This window comes from Solea senegalensis, linkage group LG5 (genome assembly GCF_019176455.1).
Source record: "Solea senegalensis isolate Sse05_10M linkage group LG5, IFAPA_SoseM_1, whole genome shotgun sequence".
In the NCBI taxonomy this organism is placed as follows: domain Eukaryota; kingdom Metazoa; phylum Chordata; class Actinopteri; order Pleuronectiformes; family Soleidae; genus Solea; species Solea senegalensis.
The window spans coordinates 25,522,506-25,535,294 of NC_058025.1; the positions used below are offsets into that span (position 1 = coordinate 25,522,506).

Genomic DNA, 12,789 nt, shown 5'->3' on the forward strand with positions numbered 1-12,789 from the left:
AAACGACTGCACACAGAGCGTCTTTAATTGAAATCTTTTAATTACCAAAATAAAACGTTTGACATTCCCAAAATACTAAAGAGAAAACTTGCACACAAATAATCCCCCTCTCTAAAACGAAAAGTGCAACCTGCTCCGCTACTCTTCATCGTGATTATGGGATGTCTTTACTGTATTAGCAGCAACTGTGAACTCGTGTGGGTACAGTAGAGAGAGGATGGACACGCGAGTGGGATTGTGGCGGAGAGGGTTAGAAAGAAAGAAAAAAACCAACTCATAATCAAAGAAATACTCCATTTCAATCTAAATGAAATAAAAAATGTATATATATATATATATATATACACATCTCACATGGGACAATATATGCAAAAAAATTAGCAAGTCATCATTTCTATATACTTTCTATACCACGGGTGTGAACGTGACGCTATATCTTTGAATAGTGACGTTTATATCGTTACTCATACTTCATTCCACGACCGTGAAAAACACACAAACATTCAGCTCCACGTCCACAGTGCAGCTTCAGACTTAAACGGGACGTTCGGAGGAGTTAGCACCAGTTTTTTTTGTCTCGGCGAGACGACGGCGGAGGTTAGCTATTGCTGTTCTGACGAGAGTTGTTGCTTTCTCTTCTGCAGTCAGGAGGGAGAAGAGCGCGAGTGTTCGGGGGTTCGGTCTCTGTCCTCCGCGTTACTAAGATGCGTCTTCGCGTTTGCGGCAGATGTCAAGAGAGAAAAAGGGAGGAGTTTAAGGCCGGCTGCAGTTCACAGAGCGCTCTGAGGGGGGCGATGAGTCGTGATGGAGGCGAGAGTGCACGCGGCCCACAAGTGCCACACATTCTTTGAGTTGAAAGTTTTTAGTGAGGAAAAACAAGACATTTAGGAATGAGCATAGATTATAGATAATGTTCACTTGAGGAATGACTCGCAGTGGTCCTGTATGACGTGGTGGAAATACACACTTCCCATGATGTGCAGACGACGGAAATACAAACATGGAAACGTCCACAAGACGAGCAGCGAGGTCGAGTTAAGGTTCAGGCTCAGGACTTGGACTAGGACTTGAAGACGTGCACGGCCCTCACGACGTACTGCCTGCAGATCGGACACTCGTTCATCCTCTTGCCGCACTTGGTGCACGTGACCATGTGGCCGCACTCCAGCAGCACGCAGTCGATCACGGCGTCCATGCAGATCCTGCAGAGGTTGTCGTCGTGCAGCGTCAGCGGGCCCTTCTCGCCGTCTGTGAGACAAACACGTGAGAGGGACGTGACTGGAAACGTTAGGAAAACACTTCAAAGTGCGGAAAGAGCGGTTCATGCACTGCAGAGGGGCATCACTACATCTTATCTCGCTCACAAGAACCTGAGAAATGTCAGTGTCGAGATGTTTCTATGACAACCCACGCAGTCTCTTTGACTGGAGGCGTGATGGTGAGAGAGTGAAGTGAACACATGACCCTGCCGGCGTCTCACAGCATGAAGAGAGCAACGCGCCACTGGAAGTTCATTTCAAATAAAAATATCAAGCAGCTTCACAGGGAGACGCCATTCCACGGGGGACGTGACAACCACAATGCCGGACGATGAATGAGGACACGTGAATGCAAGGCGAGGTGGACATGTGATATGAGGTGAATCACAGGCGGCGAGCGTGACCATGGCAACAGAGCAGAGGAATCCGTTAGCCTTACCTCCGATGGCACCGTTGCAGATGGGAGGGGGGAAGGCCACCACTTTAGTGTGGGAGGAGCAAAAGCAAGCAGCAGAGACATTTGATTGATTTGATTTGTCATTTGAAACGACTACACTTAATGACTGTTTATGTCTAAACAAAGGATTTTAATCACAATAATAATGATAATAATAATTATTATTATCATTATTATTGTTAGGAATGAGCTTTTCAATAGAACGTTGACTTGGCACAGTGGAGCTACTGAAAGAGATGCATTCAAAGACCCTGGTAAATGTCATCACTTCTGTGGGATCGACTGAGCGGCAGCTTAAAGATGCATTCAAGAACAAACACAAGCTGCTCTTTTTAACATAAGACAATCAAATAACTGAATATTCATGCCCATCCCTAGTTGTTTTTTATCTACAAGTTCGCACATGTTAAGAAGAACAAACAGGAAACACGTCTCACCTGTGTTTACAGCACCGCTCACGTTTTCCACTGCAAGACACAAATCAGAATGGATCACAAAGTGCACGGTAAAACACACGGAGCGGTCACGGTGACGCGTTTGCCGCTAGCACCCACATGACTTCCTGTTGCCCTCCGTCTCTCTGTACAGTCTGCCGACGCGCTCCACCAGCTCCCACTTCTCACAGCACCCGGAATAGTTGACAAAGTTCCTGGCCAGGATCTCCTTCAGCTGCCTCACCGACAGACCTTCGATGTCCCTCAGGCTGGAGATGTCGGACAGCGACGCTCTGGCCCGGCGTCGAGTCTGCGGACTCGCCTGCACGCGATTCAAAAACGACTTAATATAAAGAACTTTAATTCACAGATGTTGAAAATCTTCAGAGTGATCACCTCGGGCGTGAGCTCGCTGGGGTCCAAGTTGAGGAGAGACACTGACGTCGCGTCATCCTGTCACACAACAGCAGGAATAACAAACGTGAGGATTAGGATTAGGCTGAAACCTCAGAAGAACAGCGCCTCCTCCCTCCCACTCACAGAACAGCTTACGAGTACTATCTAGTACAAAATAATCGTCCAGACCTGGTTGTTATCGGAGCTGTCACTCCTGCTCAGCGGTTCCTCCTGCGACGCAGCAAAAGCAGACAGCTCCGAGGCAGACTGTGTGGTTGAAGGAGTGTACAGGGAGCGCGAGTGAAGGCTGCCGGTGTCGGGGTCCTCCTCTTCCTCGATGCCCTGATGACACAGCACCAAGTCCACCAGGTCTGCCTTCTCCCTACAGGTATCTATGGAGATGTTGCGAAGCAGCAAGTACTGGCGCAGGTCCTTCACTCGCAGACGCATGAGCCGAGGCCTCTGAAAGGCGGTCGCTTTGAGTAGATGACATGTGGCACAGAGGCGCCGGTTCTCCTGGAGCACAGAGCACAGCGAGCAGAAGCACTTCTTGCAGTCGCTACAAATATACTGGGGAGGAAAACAGAGAAGAAACAGGATGGAAGGATCATTTTTATTCTAAATTATTGCAAAAACCAGCTGCAACTTTATTTGTTTTCTAATAGCCTGTGATATTACAGAATACATATGAAAACTATGGCGATGCTGATTGAAAAGATGAGTGGGAAACACGTCGGTGGCCCCTCGCGCTCACATCTGCTCGGCCTCTCCCGGCACAATAACAGGAAGCGGCGCGTTTCTTTTAAGTGACAGACATCAAAGAGTGATGAATGCAAGACATGGGATTAGACTGGAGCGATGAGTGAGTGAATCACATGGTTTCAGAGCCACATGTGAACATCAGGTTACAGTATGCTGTCCACCAGTCTCTGCAATCAGCTAGAATGGCATAACATTCATTAACCTCTGTGTGTTTTTGGCACCTACCTTTCTCCTGAAGACTGAGAAGGCCTGGCCACAGGTCTTGCATACAAGGCTGGGACTACCTGAGCTGGTGGGCGGGTATGTAGAGTATCCTGCACTGGGTGCAAATCTGAAGGGTCCGGCGCCGGCCCCGAACCCTGGCTGCTGACCTCTGACCGCCCCGGTACCCATGACCTCATTCAGCAGTCCACAGCATGAAGCCCACATGGACGAGGCCCCTGCCTGTCAACAGCACAACAGCTTCTTCAGCAATTCTCCATCTTCTCTTTCACAGGTTAGCAGGATACAGAAGATTTATTTGTTGTAACAATGCTTCTAACACCTGATTGTTTCCCTTTTAAATGATGCCACATATGAAAAACCTGTCCGAAGTCTGAAGAAACACGCAATTTAACAATTTATTCATTGAACAAACAGTAGCATGTGGAAGAACCATACACAGCCACAACAGCCTGGTACCCACACTCCTGTGGGATGGCATCCCATTCTTCATCAGTGTTGGCCACTCTGGTATGAACAGCAAACCCAAGCTGATCCCACTGAATGGGGTGAATGGGGTTGAGGTCAGGACTGCAGGCAGGCCATCCCATCCTCTCTCTGATAAACCCTGCTGTTGTCAGACTTCTCTTCTCAAATGACGACAAACAAAACCTTGTTTTTCCAGTGAGGGAGATGCCGCACAAGAGTCAATAGCAGAATAAGCTGTTTGGCATTGGCAGAGAAGATTTGGCAAGTTTTCCATGGGCGCAGCCCAAATAATCTAATCTGCTGCTCAACCCCACGAATGCATTTTGCTTACAAATGTTGCACCAGAGCTATTGTCAAGAAGCATTGTTACAACAAAGAAATAATCAACCAAACACACATTACCTTACTGTTTGTCCTAAGTTTATGCATTAGAGCAGAAGACATGTGAGTTCATGTAAGCACAACATCATTGAAGACACTGCATTGTTTCAAATTGCGAGTAATTGTTAAGCCTTGATGTAGACAGTGGGGATTTAACACAGAAACGAGTCCGGGTGTTTACAGAGAGAACCGAGTAGTAGCCGTGACATGCAGCGACCACAACAACACAGCGTTCAGCTGACTTCATACTGCTATCTTTGCTAGCTCTTACAGCTAGCGATAACGTTAAACACAGTGGGGTGGAAACACCGAAGCAAGAATGTTTAAAAAGAAAACACAATTCCGTAATAAAAAATATAGTTTATATAACGATCTAGTCAACGTTTAGTGAGTGACAGCTGCCAGGGGTTTTGACAGCTGTGTAGCAGCAGTAGCAGCGTTAGCTGCTAACGTTAGCTGCTAGCGATAGCCGAAGCAGCGACACTTTAACAACAGTGGTGATGACGTCAGCAGGAGAAGAACGAACCTTCATTGCAGCTCTGGCGGCTCTGCTGTTGAAATCCAGAGTGTCGGTGTGACCATCGCAGTGTGGACCGTAACTCCGTCAGCTGAACGAGGAGGAGAACACGGTTCAGACGCGGAGCTCAGCAGCGCAGACAGACCGACTGACTGACGGACAGACCTCTTCTTCTGTCTCACAGTCTGTACGCTGCTACAATGTGATGCTGCCCTCCACAGGTCACATAGAGAATAGCGTGTATTCACATTAAGGTGATGGCATAACATATATATGTATATATCTATATCTATATATATGTATATGTATGTATATATATGTGTATATGTATATATATGTATATATATTGATCAGTGTTTGTCAAACCTGGAAATAATGATTCATTTTTAATAATTTCTTTGTTTTATGGTGCAAAGGAACGAAGAAAATATTCACTTTTAAGAAGCTAAAACAACCATTTATCTTGTTTTAATAATGAAAAGAGTTTCAAGCTGATTAATCTATTACTAAATATAAATTTTATTTACACATTTAAAATAGTCCACACACATATAGATTATTAAAAAAACAAACAAACATATTTTAACTGTCAAATTGAGTTGTTTTGTGTATGAAATTTTACAATTATTTGAAAATCACAGTGGGAGATTGCAGTTTCACCACTAGAGGGCAGTCAATAAACAGACAGCACAGACATGTGTCGTGAAAATGTACGTATCCCCGATTCACTTTGTGTCCTTATCCGCGGGAGCGTGTATGCATAAAGGCGCGCCCCCGCAGATGAGGACGCAAGTTCTATTTGGGCTCCGCACATTTGTCATGACACCACCACCCTCTCGACAACGTGATGACGTAGCCAGACGTCACGATGTTTTAAGTTTCAGCGCGTTAACAACAGACCAGGAAAGACGGAACGGTGTCGTTTAAAGATGGAGGCAAACACCAGCGTTAGTTCGATGATTATGTACGAGGACGAGTCCGTGGATGTCCGCTACGTTAACGGAGCCCAGCTCCAACTGTCACCGTGCGGCAGCGAGTTCCTGCTAGTGAAAGAAGCCGCTCCAGAGCCCGCCCTTCACCCACTGCAGCCCCGGGAGACAGTGAGACAGAGGACCAGGTTCACCATCAGCACATACAAGGTCTGAAACTGTCTGCGCTTAAACTATCTGACGCAGAATTTTAACGCCCTCCTTAAAGGCTTTTACGGTAAAAAAAAAAAAAAAGAGCCTGTGATCCAATGACTCGGACTGATTTGTAAGTACACTAACATCCGGCTTTCAAAATAAAACCCCGCGAGCGTCGTGTTTCTGGGTGCACATCTTTGAATGGGGAAAATAATGAAAATAACCACAGCTACATTATGTTTCAGAGACATAATTACTGGACTTTGAGCAACTGTATAAAGGAAGTTCTGAATAAGAATAAAAGGTTGTGTTCAGGTTGTGTTGACAACATGTATGACAATGAGCATCTTGCGAATCAAACATTTTTACTGTACAGTTTTTGAGAAATGTCCCTTAAAAGTCCCTTAATCACACTTTTACATCGAAAAAAGCAAAATATCAACTTTGATATGTAATTAAAACAAAGGTTTCCATAGATTAAGTTTAGTTTATTAGATTAGTTGACAGGGACATGTACAGAACCACGTCTACAATGTGGTCCCAGGGCAGGGTGTTAAAAGACAGTAAACACATACTGAATATTACAGACAATATCAGCAACAACAGCAACAACAACATTACAGAAAAAACATCATACAAAACACATGATACATATTGGTGTTCTATACACAAGCTCAATGATCACATTATTGATTCCATGTCTTCAGAGAAATTTTAAAACTGTTAAAAGTTCTGTCCAGGACTGACCAGGGAAATTTCAAATTAAAAGTCCCATATTCGCACTTTTAAATTGAAAAACCTTGAGCTGTAATGAAAACAGAACATTTTGTAAGTCCTACAAGACTGACTGGGGTGTGTTCAGGACATCTATTATCATTACTTAAAAATGTCTGATATCCAGTACACTAGTAAATATCAATGTGCTGAACACTCATTCTTACTCAGAACATTAGAGAACTCTCTTTGTGCAGTAGCGGAAATTCCAGTTATTGGGTTTTAAAAACATAGCTGCGATTATTTTCATTATTTTCCCTCGTTCAAAAATGTACACTCAGAGACACGGTGCTTTTATTATGAAAACCGGATGTTGATGTCCTTACAAATCAGCCCGACGGATCGCAGGGCATTTTTCTTCTTCTTCTTCGTTTTACCGTAAAAGAAAGGAGAACGTTACAATTCAGCGTCAGCGCATTAGAGACCAGTTCAGTCAAGTAAAGAATTGTAGTGTCATAAAATTAAAATTCTTTAATTTCTTTACAGCAAAGTTGAGAGGTGGAGTTTGTCCTTATTGTCATTATGCACAAAGTACAACAATTTACCTATGTACAAAGATTAAAAAGAGAAAAAATGATATGCTACTAGATGACAATGATACTTCATGTCATATCGCACAGTTACAGATGATTTGATTGCACCACATCTTTTTGATAAGGAGTTTTTCACAGGTTCGTGAACAGAGGTGTAGTCCTCACTGTTTATTTCATGTTTATGTGATATGTGCTGTTTTTCAGTCTGTTTGTTTTGGCTTTTATTGTCCTCTGAGTGCCTCCAGTGCAGCTGGCTAACACACTGGGATGCAGTCTGTAGGACACCAGCAGCTCCTGAGTTAGGGCTTTGTTGTTTTTCAGGACTTCAGCTGATCTGCACAGTCATTCACCCGTCAGGTCCTGGAGCCTCTCTGGGGTTTACTGTCAGCACACGCCTCAGGATGTGATGTAGCTGCTTCAAGCAGGCGGAGAAACCAGCGTAGATTACAGTAAACTATACCATTGTCGCGCGATGATCTGTTGTGCAGACACTCAGCTGTGCAAACAGGACATTGACTAAAAATGGTCATATTGGACATAAAATAAAGACTACATTATATAGACCACACCCCTTTTTTCTTATCATAGGTTGTTGCTTAATAAGCACACTGCACAATAAAAACTTCGTACTGACCTGAGGGCAATAGTTCAAAGAGATGGTGACTGGGGTGGATGTAAAAGATGTTTGCTCATAACTACACCTCTACTTCATCAAACAAGTCATAATTAATTGTTAAAAATAGAGAAACAAGAGGAACAATACATAGTCTGTATCTTTTGGTGTTGGAAACTAAAGCCTAAAAGGGCACATGTCCACCCCTCTGTTCATTGAGCTCAGACGGACTGATGTGATGGTCTACGGCTCATTTCATGCACAACCGTCTTTGGGGTTTACAGAGAACGGCTGCTGCAGGAGCAGGAGCGAACCATCCTCGTCCTGTTGTATTCAAAGTTTCTCACTTTGCAGGAGCTGCTGGTCGCCGCGTTGGCCTTTAGGAACAGATACGCAAGTCGACCGTATCTACCAGAGGAACTCATCCCCACTGAACACAAGCAGGTACCAAGAGCTGCGTCCCCGCCCCGAGTTGTGCAGTTCCATCAGTATCTCTGTGTGTTTGTGTTTCATTGCGTTTTTTTTCCTGCAGTCTTGCTTCAGTCTCGGTTCAGACGTGACGTGGCCCGAGTTTTCTTCCTGTGAAGCCGAGCTTGGGCCCGGAGGCGAGACCGTTGTCCGCTCTGAGGAGGGCAGAGCCGCGCTGATGCTGTCGCCCTCGGGCGAAGACTTCACCGTGGCGTTCACGTGCAGACTCAGTCAGAGTCAGAATCCCGCGGCAAAACGAGGCGGGAAGAATCAGTCATGTAGATCCACGGTGTCTTCTCCTCTGGTTATCAGCCCCTCTCAGTCAAAGGTCATGCTCCTTCCTAATATCCCCGTGTTTACATGTCAGTGTTTATGGCTTAAATCATCCCTCGTTTCTTCCCTTCACACCAGTCCACCACCGTGGTCCAGCATCACTCCTGCTCTGGTGCTGCCCCCGCGTGGCACTACCCGCTCTCCTTGGCTCGCCGTCAGCGGACGACTCATCTGTCCAAGTCTGAAGATGTCGGTGGTTATGTGTCTGACACGCGGAGTGAAGAGAGAAGGTCTTGCCTTCCTCGCGCTCTGGCTCTCACATGTCCGGCCCCTCACTGGCACAGGTGTGTTGATGGCGTAATGTGCATTTCTGCAACAATGCTCGTGACTGAGGTCTTTCTTCTTCTTCTTCTTCTTCTTCTTTTTTTTTGAAGGTGGAAGAGTAAACGTCCTCTGGCTGAGAAAGAAGAGTCAGATCAAGACCTTCCACCTGAGCTGGTGAAAGTGATGTGGTGTCAAGGAGTCACCTACAGGTACCGTGGATGGATGTTCAAGATCTGTAGATTATTATGCCAGATTATATCTATCTGAACTTGGTTGGGAATAAATAAATAACTTCTACTGCATATGTTCTTGCTGAATTACAGTAGCTTTTATCCTAGTCTCCCAGGATTTAGGATTTTAGAATTTAGTTTGAATGGAAGTTAATGGGAAAAATGAGCTTCCTAACATCCGTGAACGTCTCCCTCAGGAGTTAATCTCAATTCAGAGGAGAGTAGGTGATAATGTGGACGCCAGTGTGATTGACAGCTGGCATCGTTCAGTATGAGCCAGGTTGCGGGCAATTTCCTGAAAGTATCAACATAGTTCTGGGCAAATCGTAAAATCCTTGAGGCTTCACACGGGGAGCGTGGATTTCTCTGGGTGACGTCACGACCGACGCCACTTGGTTCCACCTCTACGTGGAAAAATACCTGATTCTAAGTGGGCATGATAACATGATCACCGTCACTAAATGTGCCTCTTGTGTAGGATACTGAGTGGAGCCGTCGCCGTCATCGAGGTTTCCCCCGGCGATGGATCGGTGATCCGGTCCAACGGTGTCCTCAACACTTATTTTACCCATCACCGGCCTGAGCTTCAGTCAGGACAGGTGAGTTTAGTGGTGGTATTCAAATACAGTCGCTTGCATCTTTGCAGAACCTCTCTCTCTCACTCTCTCACAGGTGAAGGAGATCTTGTACCATTTGAAGAACCTTCCACCAGATGTAGTTGGAGAGGCCTATTCTATATTCTCCGTCGTAAACCGCGCGAGCAGGTACGGTCGCGTCTCTCAGAGTTGGTTTATTGACAGTAAACTTGCCTTATTCCACTAAAAAGTCTCCAAAATCTCACTATTTGACAGGATCCTCAGTTGCTACACCCAGGCCAAGCACTCGCTGAAGCTTCCCGTCACACCCAGCTGCCTGCAGGAGGCCAAAGAAGTAGCTGTCGCTTAAGTTACTGTATTTATTATTAAGTGTTGTAGATTCGGACATGTATAAATACTGCATTGTCTTGTTTTCAGTGGAGACGTTTCTCTGAGCCATCGATGCCTGATGGGACTCTGTTCAGTCCCTCACTGGCCGAGCTTCACGTGGACGCCACGCAGACACTAGAACATCAGTGAGTTACCGCTTTTGTTACAACGCATGGATTCTTTGTTTGTACGTTATTGTTCACGATCTCGCGTTCACCTCAGGTCAAATCTCGTTGCGGGCGAACTGGAGAAGATAAAGCGTTTTAACTGTATCCTTCAACACTAAGCACTGTGGACGTGTGTGTGTGTGTGTGTGTGTGATATAATCTTTAACATCGTATGTCCAGTTCTTCTGGAGAACAGCGTCCTGCACAGAAGTGAGACAGGACGTGTGAAGCTGCGAGATCCTTCTGCAGAGGAGGAAGAAGAGGAGGAAGACGCACCTGTGAGGGAGTTCTCCATTACTGAAGCTCTTCGCAGGACATCCAGAGCCATACAGGACATAGAGGCTGCTGTGTCTGCAGCAACACTGACATGAAAGACTGAGACACTAACGTGGGTTCTCTCTGGGTTCTCCAGTTTCTTCCCACAGTCCAAAAACATGCAGTTTGGTCGATTGGACACTCTACATTGAGCGTTGTGAGAGTGAATGGTCATCTCTGTATGTTTGACTCTAGGGTGGGATTGGCTCCAGCTCCTGGTGACCCTCATGTGGAGGATAAAGCCGTAGACGATGAGTAAGTGAGAGCTGTTTAACTGTAATAAACTGTAAAGATACTCAAATAAAAAAATCTTATTATTCACTGTATTTAACTGCTAAATGTACTACAGAGTATTAGGGCCACATTGAGAAAAACATTTTTTAACAGACTTTGAGATTAAAGTCGGAAATTTACGAGAATATAGTTGTAAATTTACGAGAATATAGTTGTAAATTTACCAGAATATAGTTGTAAATTTACAAGATTAAAGTCGGAAATTTACAAGAATATAGTTGTAAATTTACAAGAATATAGTTGTAAATTTACGAGAATATAGTTGTAAATTTACGAGAATATAGTTGTAAATTTACGAGAATATAGTTGTAAATTTACGAGAATATAGTTGTAAATTTCCCACTTTAATCTTGTAAATTTACAAGAATATAGTTGTAAATTTACAAGATTAAAGCCGTACATTTACACGATTAAAGTCGTAAATTTACAAGAATATAGTTGTAAATTTACAAGATTAAAGCCGTAAATTTACACGATTAAAGTCGTAAATTTACAAGAATATAGTTGTAAATTTACAAGATTAAAGTCGTAAATTTAGAAGAATATAGTTGTAAATTTACAAGATTAAAGCCGTAAATGTACAAGATTGAAGCCGTAAATTTACAAGATTAAAGTCGTAAATTTACAAGAATAAAGTCGCAAATTTATGAGATTAAAGTTGTACATTTATGAGAATAAAGTCATAATATTCTAACCTTGTTGTTGTTTTAGTAGAGTTGTTAAAATGAGGACTGTGGAGCATTTTGTGGAATTGTACTTTAGAATAGGTTTTGCAAACAAGGAGATACTTCATCTTTTGGCACGTCAGCATCGCATTGTCATAAGTAACAGGCAGGACAAGTAAATCGCTGCTTTTGTGGAGGGGGAAATAGCTTTAACTGGTGCACTGCAGAGTTATCAGCGGGCCATTCAATCCGACTGGACTGAAAATTAAGATTCCTTATTCAGGAGTCGAGTGGAAAAGATGCATTTTCTTGCTCTCCTCTTCTAAAACAACAGGTTAGAATATTACGACTTTATTCTCGTAAATTTTACAGCTTTAATCTCGTAAATTCAGACTTTATTCTCAAAGTCTTTTGAGTTTTTTTTCCCTAATGCTCCGTCGTACAAATGAACACTGACACAGTATTTCCTCAAGTGACACGTCACTGCACACTTTGGATTTTTGTAAATGCTGCTTCAAAACATTTATTTTACGTTAAATACAGACATATACACACACAATAACAGAAGGGTCCGAGTGCAAGTGCAGAGTAAAACACCGGGCCAAGTAAGAAAGGAGCAAGGTTTGTGCTTACTGGCACTGAAAACAAACGGGTGATATAACTTAAAGAAGCACCACAGTACGAATATTTGCCACCAGCGCTGACATCAAAAGCTCAACTGTCAAAAATGAACAGATGATTTAAAAAAAAAACGAGTGTGTGCAAAGTTGTACAAAAGTCTCTTGAAGCGGACTGTGCCATAATTCTCCCTCCTCTGTGTGTGTGTGTGTGTCTGTGTGTTTTGGTTTAATCATTAGAAAGCGTGAGTTTTTATACACACGGATACTTTGAGTCAACAGACGAGCGTTGGGAGTTTCAGTCTGTGGCGATTACGACACGTTTAAGGCCATTGGTTTCTTACTTCATACATGCAAATACAAAGTGAAATGAAAGAAAAATGCCCTGTGTTCATTGATTAAGACTGTGCAGGTTGTGGGAATGTTGTAAGATAAGCTTATAATTTTATTTATTTCTTTATTTCTTTATTTATTTATGGGGAAATGTACAATATGAGCGTGTTGTCACGTGTGTGCATTTTCTCTGAGGTG

At 43.7% G+C, this 12,789-nt stretch overlaps 2 protein-coding genes across 4 annotated transcripts; one reads left to right on the plus strand and one right to left on the minus strand.

The window, feature by feature from the left end:
• Window positions 1-22: 22 nt before the first annotated feature.
• Window positions 23-5,070, minus strand: LOC122769344 (E3 ubiquitin-protein ligase RNF34-like). 2 transcript variants are annotated; one of them, XM_044025814.1, is made up of 8 exons: window positions 4,906-5,070; window positions 3,534-3,752; window positions 2,736-3,116; window positions 2,547-2,603; window positions 2,271-2,472; window positions 2,154-2,183; window positions 1,699-1,740; window positions 23-1,248 (listed from the first exon to the last, which is right to left on the minus strand). In XM_044025814.1, the coding sequence occupies exons 1-8, from the start codon at window positions 4,909-4,911 to the stop codon at window positions 1,061-1,063; spliced, it is 1,125 nt and encodes a 374-aa protein (XP_043881749.1). In that variant the 5' UTR covers window positions 4,912-5,070; the 3' UTR covers window positions 23-1,060. The 2 variants fall into 2 exon arrangements, with proteins under 2 accessions (XP_043881749.1, XP_043881750.1); XM_044025815.1 differs by lacking the exon at window positions 1,699-1,740 and having other exon boundaries at window positions 4,906-5,069.
• Window positions 5,071-5,665: 595 nt separating this feature from the next.
• lg5h5orf34 (linkage group 5 C5orf34 homolog) lies at window positions 5,666-11,061 on the plus strand. 2 transcript variants are annotated; one of them, XM_044025751.1, is made up of 12 exons: window positions 5,668-6,035; window positions 8,295-8,384; window positions 8,473-8,736; window positions 8,820-9,025; window positions 9,116-9,214; window positions 9,714-9,834; window positions 9,908-9,999; window positions 10,087-10,165; window positions 10,249-10,346; window positions 10,423-10,469; window positions 10,548-10,755; window positions 10,878-11,061. In XM_044025751.1, the coding sequence occupies exons 1-11, from the start codon at window positions 5,826-5,828 to the stop codon at window positions 10,736-10,738; spliced, it is 1,497 nt and encodes a 498-aa protein (XP_043881686.1). In that variant the 5' UTR covers window positions 5,668-5,825; the 3' UTR covers window positions 10,739-10,755; window positions 10,878-11,061. The 2 variants fall into 2 exon arrangements, with proteins under 2 accessions (XP_043881687.1, XP_043881686.1); XM_044025752.1 differs by lacking the exons at window positions 10,423-10,469; window positions 10,878-11,061 and having other exon boundaries at window positions 5,666-6,035; window positions 10,548-10,650.
• The last annotated feature ends 1,728 nt before the right edge of the window (window positions 11,062-12,789 follow it).

What these genes read in the sequence shown, in the direction of transcription:
- LOC122769344 (XM_044025814.1), bottom strand. An exon ending in GAGCGGTGCTGTAAACACAG is followed by an intron (nt 1,741 to 2,153) that starts GTGAGACGTGTT and finishes CCCACACTAAAG; the next exon opens with TGGTGGCCTTCCCCCCTCCC. An exon ending in CTGCAACGGTGCCATCGGAG is followed by an intron (nt 1,249 to 1,698) that starts GTAAGGCTAACG and finishes TTTGTCTCACAG; the next exon opens with ACGGCGAGAAGGGCCCGCTG.
- lg5h5orf34 (XM_044025751.1), top strand. Translation starts at nt 5,826, where the DNA reads ATGGAGGCAAACACCAGCGTTAGTTCGATGATTATGTACGAGGACGAG. An exon ending in TGTCAAGGAGTCACCTACAG is followed by an intron (nt 9,215 to 9,713) that starts GTACCGTGGATG and finishes CCTCTTGTGTAG; the next exon opens with GATACTGAGTGGAGCCGTCG. An exon ending in ACGCAGACACTAGAACATCA is followed by an intron (nt 10,347 to 10,422) that starts GTGAGTTACCGC and finishes CGTTCACCTCAG; the next exon opens with GTCAAATCTCGTTGCGGGCG.